Source organism: Onychostoma macrolepis, chromosome 06 (assembly GCF_012432095.1).
Source record: "Onychostoma macrolepis isolate SWU-2019 chromosome 06, ASM1243209v1, whole genome shotgun sequence".
In the NCBI taxonomy this organism is placed as follows: Eukaryota; Metazoa; Chordata; class Actinopteri; order Cypriniformes; family Cyprinidae; genus Onychostoma; species Onychostoma macrolepis.
The window spans coordinates 7533331-7549998 of NC_081160.1; the positions used below are offsets into that span (position 1 = coordinate 7533331).

The following is a 16668-nucleotide window of genomic DNA, read 5'->3' on the forward strand; positions in this document are numbered from 1 at the left end:
TGTATTTGATTGTGAGGATTTTCAGGTCTGGATTGACGAGGCGTTAATCAGAATAACAGAACTAACGTCACTTGAGTTGACGTGTTTATGGAACAGTGGCATTTCCATCTGAAATTGAAGAAATGAAACGTTTCACACCTAATGTTATGCACATGCCCTTTTAAGGTTTTCCATTAAAGTCTATTCATAAAAACAGGTGCTTCTATATTAAGGTAACACCACTAGCATTAAAATTAATGACTGTTTTTTTTTTAAATGTACATTATATGGTTTTTTTTTTTAAATAACTGAACGTTTTACTCATTTCAGTCATAAATTCAGTAATAAATATTTAGCAAACGTCTTTTTATTTATTTTTTTAAATTTGTGTATTCGACATGCATATTTTCCTAATCTTGAGACTTTCTCCAAAAATAATTGTACATAAAAAGAATAGGATCATATAGTCTTTCTAGAAAAACAATTATTTTAAAACGTAGGTGTAATCTGTCTTTTGTGCACACATTGTAGTATGATTTCCAGCCATCTGACTTGCCCTTTTGTACGTATAATTACGTTCTGAATTCCTGCGCGCCTCTAGTACGTACAGTACGTCAAGGAAGTTAGACACGCCCACCCGTCTCCAACATCAACAATAGACAACGTGCAAAACAAAATCTCAGACCACAAACGACATGAAAATACAAAGATAAAAATGTATTAACTCAGTAATTAACTCGACAAAGCTTTTATTATTCAACTCCAAAGAATGGATACGGAAGGAAAGGTTTGTTACGTGCTTAAATGAGAAGCATCGTGTTGTGTACAGTTTGTTTGTTGGCAAGCAGTTACTGACAGCCGCGAATTAATCTACTTCATCCTTTAGTGTGCATGTTCAGAGCTGTTGTTTAATTATTATTATTATATTATACGATTGTACGTAGGTTCCCAGCACGAGGAGAAGAGATCTCCCTCCCATTCCTCAGGGACAGAGGGTAAGTCTGGGATATTCATGACATATCCTGTGTGTTTGTTTCTTCTTGTTATGCCTTTGAGCTGTTGTTGATAAGCCTTTTCATTTCTTTTTAATTTTACTGAGTACAAGCTACACTTTGACACGCACAACAGTAGTCATAAAGGTAAACAACTCTCTGAGAGTGAGATGCTTTTGCTCCCCCTGTAGGTTTGTAAATGTTGAGGGCTAGGCTTTCTGGGTTTATCCATTGCAATCTGTTTAACCCTCTTACATTATGCTTTAAACCAAAGACTATAGAATATATATAGTCTGGATTGAAGCAATGCCATATTAATGCAATCATAAATACAGTCAGTACTAGGGTGAACATGTACATTTAGATACACATTAGAATAAATCTCAGAAGATAAATCTACTTTATTTATCGGTAAAAGGGTACATCTCACAACAATGGTTGAGAATTGCCTAGATCATATTTGATCCCTAAATCATAAGGAAATTAATCCTAATTTGGGGGCTACTAAATTTGTTTTTGTTTTTTAAGGTATTCTTACATTATTTTCATTACATTTAAGCATAATTCTCATTTAAATTTTCATAAATGCGATGCTTCAAGTCGATCAAAAGTGACAGTAAAAGCATTATAAATTGTTTTTTACAAAAATGTTTCTATTTCAAATAAATGCTGTCCTTTTCAACTTTCTATTCATCAAAGAATCCTGAACTGAATACTCACCAAGGCTGCATTTATTTGTTCAAAATACTGTTCAAATAAATAAATACATAAGGAAGTAAGTGGTGGTGGTGGTGTGTTTATGTCAGAAGGTTGAGTAACAGTATTTGATGGTGACTTCTGAGTAGCTCCTCCTTTACATAATCCTGCTGCTTGGCAGATGCTCGTCTCAGATTTAGACTCGCATTAATCCTTGCTTTAAGTGCTCAGAGATGTTTGTTTGTACATGTCCCTTGTGTTCCCCCTGTACTCTTGAGTGGAATGGCGAAAAAGCCAACGGTAAGCTTTGTTAGACACAATATCCAAATGTAGAGCCCTCAACAGGTTCAGCATATAATGTTTGAGTTTCATTGGAACTGTTTATTGCTAATCTTATATTACTATTTGACATTTTAGCGGGGACTACGAGCACTGCCATCTATGCCAAGGTAAGATCACCTAGCAGATCAGATGTTGTTTAAATTGTAATTGTTTTATACAGGGAAATCATATGCTCTTCTTATCCTTCCTCTTTCTTCATTATACCTTCAAACACACAGTCAGGACATAGCAGGTGAGTGTTTTCTCTTTTAAATTTTTTTTCACATTTGAGATCTCTTGGTCCAGTCTTATTATGTATTTGAGTAGGTAATAATGTTTAAAATTTTAAGATGTGTCTGTTATATTGATTTCAATATAACAATATTGGTCAGTTAACATTAGATTATATAATGAAGCTCTTCTGTTGTCCTTCAAAGAGGAGATTCCTGCTCCAAAGAGTAGGAAAAAGAAGGCCAAGAGGGATGTGGAGAGTGTGGATGAACCTGATGGTGAGTTTAGGAGATATGTGACCCTGGACCACAAAACTAGTCATAAGAAAATTGAGATTTATCAGCTTTCCATTGATGCATGGTTTGTTATGTTAGGACAATATTTGGCCAAGATACAACTATTTGAATATCTGGAATTTGAGGGTGCAAAAAAATCTAAATACTGAGAAAATTGCCTATAAAGTTGTCCACATGAAGTTCTTTGCAATGCATATTAGTAATCAGAAATTAAGTTTGGATATATTTACAGTAGGAAATTTACAAAATATCTTCATGGAACATGATCTTTACTTAACGTCCTAATGACTTTTGGCATAAAAGAAAAATCAATCATTTTGGCCCATACAATGTATTTTTGGCTACTGCTATAAATATACCCCAGCGACTTAAGACTGGTTTTGTGCTCCAGGGTCACATATAAGCAACACACATGATAGGAGAGAGTGGGGCTAGTTGTCATAAGGGCTAAATCTCAGAAACTATAAGGTCAAAAGTCCAATGACTTGTTTTAAACCAGTGTTATTTTAGTTTCATTGATATATCATTATAGTTTTTGTTAATATTTTGAATTAGATTTTATTTAAATAATAATTTTACTTACAATTGTAATAATTTTACTGGGGAACTTTTTGTTTGTTTTTGTCATTTTAATTAGTTTTTATATGACTTTTTAGTTAAAAATTTGAGTTCATTTTATTTTATTATTTCAATACTTCAAATTAAACTACTTTTTATGGTTTTAGTCAACTATATTTTTCAAACACCATTTTAAAACTATCATAAATTAGGATGTTTTTGTCATATCCTTCAAACCATATTTTTTGTAAATTGTGCTATAACTGTTGCGAAACAGATAATACATTTGTTTATGAACAAATATAATATGGTTTGAAGGCAAATGGTTTGATATTTTTGTATTTAGTCTTTTAGATTTTTACTATTTCATTGATTTGTGCTTCATAATTATTAAAAATATTATATTTTATCTTTAAACTGCTATTCATTGGCAGGTTCCCATTTTGGCATGTTGGTGCAAAAGTGCTTCTAAGCTATTGGGTCTTTAATAGTGCTGTCGAACGATTAATCGTGATTAATCACATCCAAAATAAAAGATTTTGTGTAATATATGTGTGTACTGTGTATATTTATTATGTATATATAAATACACATACATACAGTATATATTTTGAAAATATTTACATGTGTATATTTATATAATTTATGTGATTAATCATGATTAATTGTTTGACAGCACTAGTGACAACATCTTCCAGCAGAGTCTGGTTACTAGACCTTGCAACCAGACAAAGTTAACTGCTTGGTATCACCTGTAGAAGCATGGTGTGCATGTGATGAGTTTTTTTCACCCTTGATCTTTGTAGATGGTGGAATGGAAATGGGAGGGCTTACTAGTCGCAGACAGTCTGAGTGTCAGGAACCTTTGACCCCAGAACCTGTGGACAATCTGCCACAAAGGAGGAAAAAGAAGAAGAAAGCACAAGCAATTGGTAGAAACACTGTTCAAAACCATGTCCTGTTCACTACAACTCATCTGATACCTGTAGAGGTGGCATTTTATTAACATAGACACCCCAGAAATAATGCTGATTTGCTCTTACTGGTCAGATGTGGAGGGAGATCAGACAGACCTGGTGTCAAATGGAGATATGGTGGATCAGAATGTAGAAGAAGAGGTGACGCGCAAACCAAAAAAGAGGAAGTAAGTCTCTTTTTTGTTTTTTACCTTAAACAGGTTATTGAAAGGTTCCAGGTATTTTTAATGCACCACTGATGTGTTGTTTCTATGAAAGCTCTATTGTATTTAATTTGTCATTTAGCTAACACTTTCTATTTCTTTCTTTCTCCAGAGTGAAACCTAAAGTAACAGAAACACAGTCCAACAACGAATTGGACATAGAGGATGATGATATCATCACAGACCCCCAGGTGCCTGTCCCCCAGCATTCCTTGTTCTCCGCTCCCCAAGGGCAGAGCCAGTCTGTGGGGAAGGTTTTTGTGGAGAGGAGCCGTAAGTTTCAAGCAGAATAATGTGTATATGGTGTGCAGGTGTTTGCTTAAGACTGTTTGCTTGTTCATACATTGCAAATTTTGACATCTAAACATTTCAGTATTTCTAAGGTGAAGTTGTTTGTATGCAAGGTACTCTTTACATCATGAAATGAAGGTTGAGTGACCATGTATCTTTGGTGGCAGGCCGTTTTCAAGCAGCTGAGCGAGTGGACCAGTGGAAGGCCAGTGGCCAGATGGAGCAGAGCTTTATGGACAGCCGCTCAGTGTGGACCACTAGAGATGTCTCCTTGAGACTGCACAGCGGCTTCAGGTTTCAACATCTGGTTTTAACTGACACTTTATTTTCCAATTTGTTCAGATCTGTGCGGTTGCTTTAGACTTCAACTTAAAGGGGTCATGAACTGACTTTTTTTTATTATTTTGTACTGTTCTCTGAGGTCCACTTGTAATGTTATCAAGCTTTTTACATCAAAAAGCATCATAATTTAGAAGTAGTAGGCTATTTTCTGTCCTGTTTTTTGAGCCCCCTCATCAGAACGCTCTGTTTGAATAAGCGTGGCGGATTGTAGACTCGGAAGTAAATGCCCACTGCTATGATTGGCTAACAGTTGTGTATATTTGACAGCCTACATCCTTCACAGATGGACGCTGCTGTCATTTAGGTCAAAAACACATAAATACTCAGTACATATCAAATGATCTGTAATAAAATTCAAAGCAATATAGTGATCACATAATGAAAACAGTTTCTCACTCTTGTGTGTTGCAACATTACTGTCGGATCCAGTATAGTCGGCACAGCGTTGTCTTTTTGTTTCATTCTTTCTGAAAATCCTGCGTCGAATTGTGCTTTGTTGGTAAATGAATCTGTGGTAAAATGAAGTGAACAAAGGACCAAGTTCTTACTAACGCGATCTGGAATTTCATTAAAAATAAAGATCATTCACTCTTTCCTAAAGTTGGGATCAGAAGAAAGGTAATGCAAAGACTGTTTTTTCCCACCTTGGCACTGCAAAGCATCTTGTTGTATTCGGAGCATCTTTATTATTTGTTTTTTGCGTAGACCTGGGTTTGCCTCTCTCGTAAACACTACATGCATGAATCGGTGGGCGGGGCTAAACAGGCAGCGCTGTAGAAGCAGGTGTTGATCTTCTTCTGCAGAGGCGGTGCTTATTCACACTATTACATCATAAAGTGGCACATTCCTCAATAGTACAATGACCTCTTATATGTCAAAAGAAGAAGGGTATTTTGATTTCACAGTCCATGACCCCTTTAAAATGCATTTGATTAAATTTTATGCACAATTTACCTTTTTGACTGAAAAAGATTAGATCAGATTTTTTATTGAGTATGTATGAGAACAATGATAATGGAATGTGGCATGGGGTGGAAGCAATATTAAAGATTCTTTAAAACTTAATTACGTTATTTTGTTAGTAGGGTTGGGCGATTTTCCCGATTTTATCGATTTATTCGAATTTAATGTTTTGCCACGATTTTATTTTTTTAGAAACGAGGAATTGCGATTTTGAATAGAAATATTACCAAATGTTAGAATTAGACACTTTGACAATATGCCGGTGATAAGAGTAAAGAGAAAAGAACGATCCAACCGCATGGTATAAATATATATTATGGTATTGATTACCATAAATATAGCGCTAAGCGCCATTCACACAGAATGTGCTTTTGTGTTGACAAAGATGTGACTATGGCAGTGGAATAGGTAAAACATGCAAGAAGATGGGAGTGAACTTTTAACTTGAGCGCAGTGTTTTTAGAATGGCGTTTCATGAGTTGTGAGCGCAACAGTCAAACGCATCCATGTTGACACAGGAAAAACAATGGAAAAGCAGCGCAATCGAATAAAAAAACCTGTAAAGAACTACTATTGAATGTCTGATATTTCATGTTTGCATCATGGTGACAGCCTGAAAGTTGCTGTTGTTTTTACAGAACATTTATAGTTAATAATAGTCCACTAGTGTTATACCTTCAGTCATTTTGAATTTGAATTACCTTGACTTTTAAGATTTTTTAAAAGCATTTTCCTCGTATTATTTCTGAACACATGTATAAGACAAGTATGTACAATATATAGCATCTTTTCTGCAAAGATATTTAACAAGTGATTTGTTTAACATTTACATCATGTTGACAACTACAGTAAATGTGCGCTGCACTTGGAATAGAATTTTCTTTAACTAGAGGGTTAATAAAGAAAAAGTTACTTGACTGAATCATGTTGTCATTACATTTTCAACCTGACTAGTTAAAAATCGTAAAAAAAAAAAATCAAGAATCGGTCAAACGTTCTGAAAAAAAAAAAAAAAGATTTAAATTTTTTGCCAACTCGCCCAGCCCTATTTGTTAGTATACACGTGCATTTTAATGACATATCCAGCACTGTTGTATATATTCTAACCTATTGTAGTCTAAAGAAGCTGAACCTAAAAGGCTTTAAACAAAATTTAAAGGCTAAACTTTAGATTTGTGATGTTGTGCTTGTTCAAAGGCTGATTCTATCTCTATTCGAGACTCATGTCACATGTTTTAGTTTTTGGTGGAAAATAAAAGGACTTAAAAAAAACCACATAAATCAAGAGGAGTGTTAAAGCTTGTAAAATTTTCCTTATTTACCTCATAATGTGATAGCTGAAGAAGTTGATATTTAATAGTCAGCGGTTAGTATTTCCCAACCTATTAAATACCAATAAACACAAAGATTAAAGACTGTTTTCTAAACCTTGATTGTTGATGCTGCACAGGGTGATTGGCCTGTTTTCTCATGGCTTCCTGGCTGGTTATGCTGTGTGGAATATCATTGTGGTCTATGTCTTGGCTGGGGAACAGATGAGCACTCTTTCCAACCTACTCCAGCAGTATAATACCCTGGCCTACCCCGCACAGTCCCTGCTCTACCTGCTGCTGGCCCTCAGCACCGTCTCTGCCTTCGACAGGTGAATCACCAAACCAGAATGCCATTTCACATGAACTTACACAAACAAAAGTCCAGTACACTGTTGCCATAAAAATTTGTAGATGCCTGAGGCATTGAGATTAAACTAACTACTTTGATCTCTCTCCAAACAGGTTGAATCTTGCCAAAACAGCTACGGCGATGAAGAGTTTACTGACCCTCAGTCCTGTGGCGCTTGCTTCCTTCTGTGAGTTTCACATTTCTGTCAAAAAAATTGATTTATGTGCTCATACAGAAGCTATATATGAAAACAGCAATGTACACCTTTTCTTTTTCAGTGTACTTTTCTGCGCTTGTTTTATCATTAAGCCAGCAGATGACGAGTGATCGTATCAATCTCTATAATCAGTACTCCAGCTATAATGTGACACTCTGGTAAGACCCTCTCATTACAGCATGCTGGGTAAATGCTGTACAGTAATAAGAGCGGAGCGGTTGTTGTGTCTCCTCTCAGGCAGTCGGGCTCAGAGCGCAGCATCCTTTACCCCTGGATCATAGTAAACCTGGTGGTCACTTTGCTGGTCGGGCTGGCTTGGGTTCTGATGTCAATAAGTCCACATGTCGACCACACAGAAGGTAAACGCTACTGGATGTTCTTATGTACCAACATCTCACCCAGTGGTTTGAATGCTAGTATACTGAATAGATTGCACATTTTGTAAAATAATAAAAAAAAAAAAAAAAAATTTGTAGGTACATACAGTATTCATTCTGAACATATCCTGGTGTTTAAAACTGAAATTTTAAAGTTAGAAATTAAACTTGCATGAATATTATATATTACATGCATGTTTTTTCCCTTCTGTAGAGTTTTTAATGTCAATGGAAATGGAATGTCCAAAAGCAGAAGAGAAGGGAAACATCACTGCATAAGGCACCTGAAGGCATTTTTTCTACTATATTTTGATACATGGTTGATTTTTCATTGTATATATTAGAAATGTCAAACATTTGCCTATTGTAAGGTCTCAGCAATAAAATTTTTAAATAAGCCATTTTTTGTCTGATTGATATAAAAGGGATTTCACAAGAGCCCACATTCTTTTACCATTTTATTAATGTCACACTGGAGCAGGCTGAGGGCGAGGTTTGGACCGCTGAATTAAAACAGCCACCAAAAGCCCACAGACACCAAACACAGTGAGAGCTCCTGCTGCCCATAATCCATAATCCAATATCTGTGGGACTAGAAGAGCATACATATCCAGGTTGAGACTATTTTGCATGGGTTGAATATTTGAGGGAAAAAAAAACAAAACCTTGCTTTCATACCTTCTTCATCTGCTAGATTTTCAGAAACTGGCAAATGGGATGCAAATATGACCTCCCCACTTGAAACTACAACGTTTTCCTCAGAATCTTTCAAGTCTTCTGAAATGGCCCTTCCTAAACAATGGGGACACACACACATTATTTTTCTTCTTTATGACGATGATGGTTTTAAATAAACAATTTACAATTAATAATTGAACTTTTTTATTATTAATTATTCATATTTATTATTAAATGTGAAGTTACTACTACTACATTTGTGTTTATTTAAATAATCATAATAAAAATATTTAGACAACAACCAGTGTAATAAATATTTATAATAATAATTTTACAACTACAACAACAACTAGCCTACATTTAGTAATATTATTATTATCATCCTCATCATTTTTATTACTGGTTAAAAATTATTTTATTGAGGTATAAAATACCTCAAAGGCACAAACATATACTTGAATGAAGATTTCCCAGAACATGTGCGTTTAAGGAGGAAAGAGCTTATGCCAGAATTGAGAGCTGCAAGAGAGAGGGGAGAGAGAGCCTATCTTCGTTATGATAAATTAATCACATATCCATTGTCAAAAGTCAAAAATGATAGCGATGGGAAAAATCAAAGCAGGCCTCTGGCTTCCTTAAGCTAGCTTGAGGAAATTGGATGAAATTAAGAATTATTTTTATAAATGATGTCAGTATCAATCAAGTTACTATGTAACAAAATGAAATTTACTTGATGGGTGATTTAAATATTAATTGGATGTCTCAGGTTTGTCCCCTAAAGACTAAAGTGGTGAATGTAATGCATGTAATTTAACAAGTTATTAATCAACCAACAAGAATTCATGTAAATCGTCTTGGTGAGAGAACATTTACTTGTATAGACCATATTTATACAAATGCTGTGGAAATGTGCATCTGTTCCTATTGGGTGTAGTGATCATAATATAATAGTGATTACTAGAAAAACAAAGGTACCTAAAGGAAGACCAAAAAAGTAATTTATAAAAGATCATATAGGAAATTGTCAGAAGTTATTCTGTAAAGATATATATATGTTATATATTATATATGTTGGGCTGATATTTATAAGGATGGATAAGGAATTTTTTTTTTAATAAGGAATCCTGATGATGAATTAGCAGCTTTTGAAAGATTATTTTATTCTTTGGTGGATAAACATGCACCTATGAAAAAAAAAAAATGAATTGAAGAACATTATGGTAGAAAGATGTGGCAAAGAGTATAGCAAACAGAACTGGGAATAAGCAGGATTGGGAAGTTTATTGCAAACTGTGTAATCAAGTAACTCAAATTAATAGAAAAAAAAAAAAGTAATGGCAAACAACATGTGGAATATTCTTAATAATAATAAAAAAAGAGTTTGACTTGATTTCCTACCCATTATTTCATTATTATTATTGAGACAGGGGATTCATTAACTAAATCAGATGAAATTGCCGATTATTTTAATGACTTTTTATAAATAAAGTTCATAAACTTAGAGAAGAAATGTTAACTGATAAATGTTACATCAAGTGAAAGGCAAATTGAAAAAAATAAACAACAAGTGATAAGCCAGCCCAATGCTTTGAATTGAATAAAGTAAAATGTACAACAAGTGGAACAAAAATGAGCAATGATAAATATAGATAAACCATCGGGAATGGATAACTTGGATGGTCACCTTGTAAAATTAGCAGCCAGCTGTTTGGTGGAACCACTTTGCCACATCTTTAAATGTCAGTATTAAAAAAGGGATTTTTCCCTTTAGCTTGGAAAGAAGCAAAGGTTATTCCTCTACAGAAAAATGCAGCACTGAGTTTTAGTGGTGCCAATAGTCGACCAATAAGTTTATTGCCAGTTCTTAAAGTGTTTGAAACGATAGTTTGTGAACAAATTCAATTCTTCTTTAAGGAGAATAGTTTGTTCTCTGATTTTCAGCATGCATATAGAGTAGGACATTCAACAGGAACAGCATTAACACAGATAACAGATGATTGTTTAGTACAGATTGATGATAATTTAGTAGGAGCAGCATTGTTGGATTTTGGCTCTGCTTTTGATGTACTGGATCATAAATTATTGCTGGAAAAATTTAAATGTTATAAATTTACTTATCAAACTGCATTGGTTTAAACGTTATCTGTCTAATAGGAGGCAATGTGTATTTTATAATGGAAGTTATTCGGAAGTGAAAGGGTTGCAATGCGGTGTGCCTCAAGGAAGTTGTCTAGGACCATTGTTATTTTCTATTTTTACCAATGATCTTCCTTTGGTCTTAAAGCGTGCAAGGGCAGTTATGTATGCAGATGATACAACATTATATCTACCAGCAACATCAATTGAAAAATGATCTGCTGATTTAGATGAGGAGTTGCAACTAGTGGTAAAGTGGGTACGGAATAAGATGGTTCTAAATTTGACAAAAACCAAAAGTATTGTGTTTGGATCAAATTCTAAACTTAAACTACAATTAAATTTGTAAAGAGTGTGCCTATTGAACAGGTAGAGGAAATTAGACTTCTTAGAGTCATTCTAGACAGTAGGCTGAAGTGGTCAAAACAGATAGAAAATATGGTAATAGTTATGGGAATTGGTCTATCAGTTAAGAGATTTTTACCACAGTATTGCATCTCTCAAATTGTGCAAATAATGGTTCTTACTTATTTAGACACTGTCCAGTGGTATGGTCGAGTGCATCAAGTAAAGACTTACAGTTAGTCCAGAAAAGAGCTGCACGACTAATTCTGAACTGTAATAGATGGTTTAATATGAGAATGCACAATTGGGGATCCAAATAAACAAATACAATTCTTAATAAGAACAACGTCATTATGACAAGTATTTAAAATAATTATGTTTAATAATTTAGCAGTTATTAATATTAAGAAATTTAATTTATTCTTAAATATGACATTATTATAAATGACTGAAAATCTATGCGTTTTTATTAAAATAACTAAATATTAACACGTCAACCAATATATTTATTAATACTGTAATAGTAAATTTTCTATCATTAATATTATCATCATCATCATCCACAACATCTAGAATCTTCTATGTAGGTGCACTCACTTGTCCTGTTACCACAGCTGGGCTCACACGACTCAGTGGTGGAGGGGTGGCAAACAGACGTAGTGCAGTGAATGAAAATCTGTTAAAGACATGGCAGAGGACAATAAGATAATGAGAGCCAAGGAGAACATGTGGTGGGCAAGACAGTACATACCCTTTCCTGCTGAGGTGCAAGCGAGGACTGATCTACAAAGGTGAACATCTTCACAACGAAGCGTTTGTAATGAGATGTGTACTGCAGACCTGACTGTCCAACAGGAAGCACTGTGGTCAGGTGATGGTCAGCTTTATATGGACAGCTATGAAGAGTAGTAAGACAATGGAACATGTAAATCAGTGTATAATTGAGGCATTTGCAGCGGTTTTGGCGTCAAGTTATGCCCATGTTTCCTTAGATAAATTAGCGAAGTGGAGCAGGAATGAAAGAATTCAGGTTTACCCATTTATCACAAGGTCCCATTGATGCAGGCTCAGGGATTCAGGATTTGAAGTAGCCCAGCAGTGGTCCAGGACCAGGACAAGGTTCGGATCAGTCCTCTCCAGAATCCGCACCTCCACATACACAGGTTCTCTCAACACTTTAGTAACAGGGTAGTCCGCCTCAGAGTAGTACGAGTTGTACATATCCTCTTAAATACACAAAAAGAATATTGAATGAATTAACTGAATCACATTGTACAGTGATAGTCTTTGAGCTGGTAATGAACAAATTCCATATTAAATGGTATTCAAGGTAGTTTACAGTACTCATATTTCAACATTAATAATAATAAATGTTTCCTGAGCAACATGATTTCAAAAGGACCATGTGACAATGAAGACTGAAATTGTAGCTTTGACGTCACAGGAATAAATTATATTTTAATACATTAAAACAGAAATAAGTTATTTTAAATTGTAATATTACGGTTTCTACTGCATTTTTTTAATTAAATGAACGCAGCCTAGGTGTGCATAAAAGACTTCTTTCAAAAACAAATCTTACCAACCTCATACTTTTGAATGATAGTGTATTTAGACATTACTGTTACTTTTATACAGTGTCTTTATATTTTAAAGGACCCCTTCCATCCTGGACATTTGTTTGAATTGCTGCCCTCTGGTAAACGTTTAGGTCCATTAAATCAAGAACCAACAGACTGGGGCCTGTACCATGAAGCCGGATTAGCTGGCTAGCCAGGTAAGTTTCAGTTTAGTTTATACCAATCCTGGGTTATAAGTACCATGTAAGTGGCTTGGCTTTTAGCTGCGTTCATTGCCATAGTAACATACACTCCACAGCTAACCTGCTCCGGGGCAGGTTATGTTCGGAGTTAGAGATCTCAAACTGAAATTGGACCAATCAGATGTGAGCAAAGTGACAAATATCTGACATACACACAAAAAGTCACTCCCTCAGTTTATCTGGCTCCAAATTAAAGGTCACTAGAACTAAAAAAAAAAAAAAAAATTGGACTGGTTTTAATGATACTTACTAAGTTTTTATGAGATTCATTTAATTATATGATTTATATTTTTTTTAAAAAAAAAAAAGGCAATTTTAGTTTAACAGTTATCAAATCATTTATTTTAAATTAATGTTAATACTGTATATACAGATCGTATGTAATATAAATAAGTTGTAGAATTAAAGAATAGATAATGCTTTAAAAATGACTACATGACCTTAAATGTTTGAGTCTCTATCGCTGTATATTTCCAACTATATAAACTAATTTAACAAGTTTCACTTGTGACTGCACTGATAAAGCAAGATAACTTTTATTTGTCCTCTTTCATGAACAAGTACTTTTTTCATTGTAAATGCATTTAAATTCATCATATTCTTCAAGCTCTTAACCTTTAGCAAAACCTTTAACCTAGGCTCGTTACTGGCTGTTCACCAGTGATGTCACATTCATGTGCACGTGCTCCACAAACTCAGGATCAAGGCCTGAGTTGACAAAGTTGATGATCATGGTACCAACAAAGTCGGAATGGAGTGGTTTGGTTTTGTCAACTCGAAACTAATCCTGTAAATCTGAATTTGTTCATCTACCATCATGGTACAAGCCCCAGCTTTTACCCCAGTGCTATACGGGAGCTGAACACCGTCAGCATACACACACACAATAAATGAGAAATGCACCAATCTGATGGGGCATTTTATATCTCAACCGACATAGATTAACAACACCCTCTGTATACCTCTGGGTGCGTCTATTAGTAGAAGTTTACATCGTATATTATTCAGCTTGTGTTGTGCGTATATTCTGCTGCACTTACCTCGCTTTTACAGTGTGCAATATCATGCAGCAATTTCTGCTCACCGTGCAATATCTGACTGTTTGTTTTGCTACTACTGTTGTGTGGGGGTGTGTGTGTGGTGTGTGGATTGCAATCACACACAAATTAGTGCACTGTACGGATTGCTCTAATTTCTTGAACAAATATCTGTAACGTTTTGTGTCCTGAAGAACACTCAGAAATCTAATATTTCTAGATTTTTTTTGGAACTTGTACTTGTTTGACCAGGAACATTTCAGGATGACTTGGCAAAACATGTGCTTAAATGAAATAACACTCACCCAGTTTACAAGGTAAGCCACATTTAAAAACAACAACATGACTCTTATTGGTTATGCTGTGAAATTTAATTTCTGAATTCTGCTCACCATCAGAGCATCCTTTAGTGCTGCACTGTCCATTGGCGAGCCGGAGCTCCACTCTGAGCGGGCCGTGCTGCGAGACAGGGGGAGGAGGAGGAACCGTATTCACCTCCACCACCAGAGCCTCAACGGCTGATCCCGAATACATGCACTGGAACTTCAGCCTTCAAGACACAGACAGGAAATACTGGGCCCCCTTCCACTGATTGTTACCAAAAACGACAACATAAAAACAGACGAGCCTCCTCACTCATAAGAACTGTCTCTCATAATTGATCCTCGAGGTCCAAGGCCCACTTCATATGCAGATGACATCATGTTCTCATAAATAACAAAACCGTTTTCTTCCTGAAGGATATAATGGAGGACAAATAGTGAACATAGGGTAAACTAAAACAGCGTGGCAACAATTTCATGTGCTTTCTCCCCCATGATTAATAACATTCACCTTTCATACCCACCTTCATTCTGGTGCCACAGGAGCTGACAGTAAACTGATAGATGGCAAAGCTGGCAGTGCTGCCGACCGGAGCGCAGTGGTCACTGGGGTCATTCTCCAGCATGTGGATGGAGTCTAAACTGAGGTGTGGCATGGTGGCATCTCGAGCAACCACCAATACAAACTGCCCATCTCTCGTGCACTGCAGAGTGACTGGAACAAACAGGCGAAAAAAAACCTACTTCAATGTAATGTTATGTTTTGCACACAATAATGGAAGCATTATAAAGTTGAAGTGCTTAAATGTTTTTATTTATTTACTGCACAGTAAATAATGTTTTACTGTGGTACTTGGGAGTAAACCTATAGTAATCAGCAGAAAATCCATGGATGACAACTCATAACCATGATTAAATCAATGTAGATGGTGGAAATACACTAGTTTGGAATAACTGGGATTCCTAAAAGTTTTTGAAAGAAATCTTCTGAAAGATGCACATCAGTGCTGCATTTATTTGATCAAAAATGCAATAAAACAGTAAAACAGTCTTCAGCGTCACATGATCCTTCAGAAATCATTCTAATATACTGATTTGGTGCAATTATAATCAAATATTATTGGTGGTCAATTAATAACGGTTCTTATTATTAATATTGAAAATAATTTTTGTGGAAACCACGATGCATTCTTTTCTTTATATACAAATATACTTACTCCAAGCTTGAATAGTAGTACATCACAGTTCCCACAAAATATTAAGCAGCAACCGTTTTCAACATTGATAATAACAAGAAATGTTAATTGAGCACCAAATCAGCATATTAGAATGATTTCTGAAGGATCATGTCATACTGAAGACTGGCTGCTAAAGTAACCAAACAACAACAACAACAACAAAAACCCACCAGCTTTGCCATCACAGAAATGAAATATATTTTCAAAATATATTAAAATAACAAATTTAGTTTATATTGTAATAATATTTCTGCAGTAGCCTATTACTTTTTTTTTTTTTTTTTTTTTTAGAGAAGAAGAAAAAGTTTTCATACCTATTGGGAGAGATTAAAATACTAAATATGATTTATTTTTCACACTCACCTGCCTTGGCATAGTAACAGCCCTGCGCATCATAACAGCAGCCGATAACCTCACATTCATCTGAAGAGATGTCAGGCTCTCCACACTTGATGCGCTCATCCTGCTGCACCACACAGCGCTGAGAGCCGGAGAAAGACGAGCTCATCTGACTCGGCTCCGGCGAAAACTGCTGAGGAAACTCCTCCAGAACCGGTGAGATTGGTGAACCACCGGCCTGATATTGGGGCATCTGCCAGGGAAACTGCGGGTCCTGAGCGTTGCTCAAATATACACTAAGCGAAAACGCAATTAATGCTGCAATTACTAACATTTTTGCGGTTTACTTTCGCTAAATTGCTATTCCTGTGTGTCACATTTAAAGAGTTCATAACGAGCCTAATTATCTTTAGCCCCGCCCCCTTGATTATAAACAAACTCATAATCTCATAATATGGTAAAAAACGAGTTAATACTAAAGCTTAGTCACACATTTACAATTTTACAAAACGACTATTTATAATTAAAATAAACACAAAAAATATATTTAATAATGACGGACAATAATGATTTATACTTATATTAACCTTTAGGTATATGTGGGTACAAAAGAAAAAAAAAACACATACAAAAAAACAAAAAAAC

The 16668-nt window shown here is 35.2% G+C and overlaps 2 protein-coding genes across 2 annotated transcripts; one reads left to right on the forward strand and one right to left on the reverse strand.

Moving 5' to 3' along the window:
• The first annotated feature begins 603 nt into the window (after positions 1-603).
• tmem237b (transmembrane protein 237b) lies at positions 604-8506 on the forward strand. The gene is made up of 14 exons (XM_058778774.1): positions 604-766; positions 924-974; positions 2085-2116; positions 2228-2241; positions 2426-2497; positions 3880-4005; positions 4124-4217; positions 4366-4526; positions 4712-4838; positions 7300-7491; positions 7625-7698; positions 7790-7886; positions 7966-8087; positions 8320-8506. The coding sequence occupies exons 1-14, from the start codon at positions 749-751 to the stop codon at positions 8382-8384; spliced, it is 1245 nt and encodes a 414-aa protein (XP_058634757.1). The 5' UTR covers positions 604-748; the 3' UTR covers positions 8385-8506.
• A 44-nt stretch (positions 8507-8550) lies between these two features.
• Positions 8551-16394, reverse strand: zp2l2 (zona pellucida glycoprotein 2, like 2). The gene is made up of 9 exons (XM_058778770.1): positions 16048-16394; positions 14971-15161; positions 14760-14857; positions 14516-14673; positions 12301-12490; positions 12016-12160; positions 11862-11940; positions 8784-8897; positions 8551-8697 (listed from the first exon to the last, which is right to left on the reverse strand). Exons 1-9 carry the CDS (start codon positions 16355-16357, stop codon positions 8573-8575), a joined length of 1410 nt encoding a protein of 469 aa, XP_058634753.1. The 5' UTR covers positions 16358-16394; the 3' UTR covers positions 8551-8572.
• Positions 16395-16668: the final 274 nt, after the last annotated feature.

Bases quoted from the DNA above. Each gene is read 5' to 3' on its own strand.
- tmem237b (XM_058778774.1), top strand. The intron at 4,006-4,123 runs GTAGAAACACTG...CTTACTGGTCAG, and splicing joins GAAGAAAGCACAAGCAATTG to ATGTGGAGGGAGATCAGACA. The intron at 7,699-7,789 runs GTGAGTTTCACA...TTTCTTTTTCAG, and splicing joins TGTGGCGCTTGCTTCCTTCT to TGTACTTTTCTGCGCTTGTT.
- zp2l2 (XM_058778770.1), bottom strand. From the start codon at position 16,357: ATGTTAGTAATTGCAGCATTAATTGCGTTTTCGCTTAGTGTATATTTG. The intron at 15,162-16,047 runs GTGAGTGTGAAA...TGTTTGTTCCAG, and splicing joins CTGTTACTATGCCAAGGCAG to TCACTCTGCAGTGCACGAGA. The intron at 8,898-11,861 runs GTGAGTGCACCT...CCCATTGTTTAG, and splicing joins CAGCTGTGGTAACAGGACAA to GAAGGGCCATTTCAGAAGAC.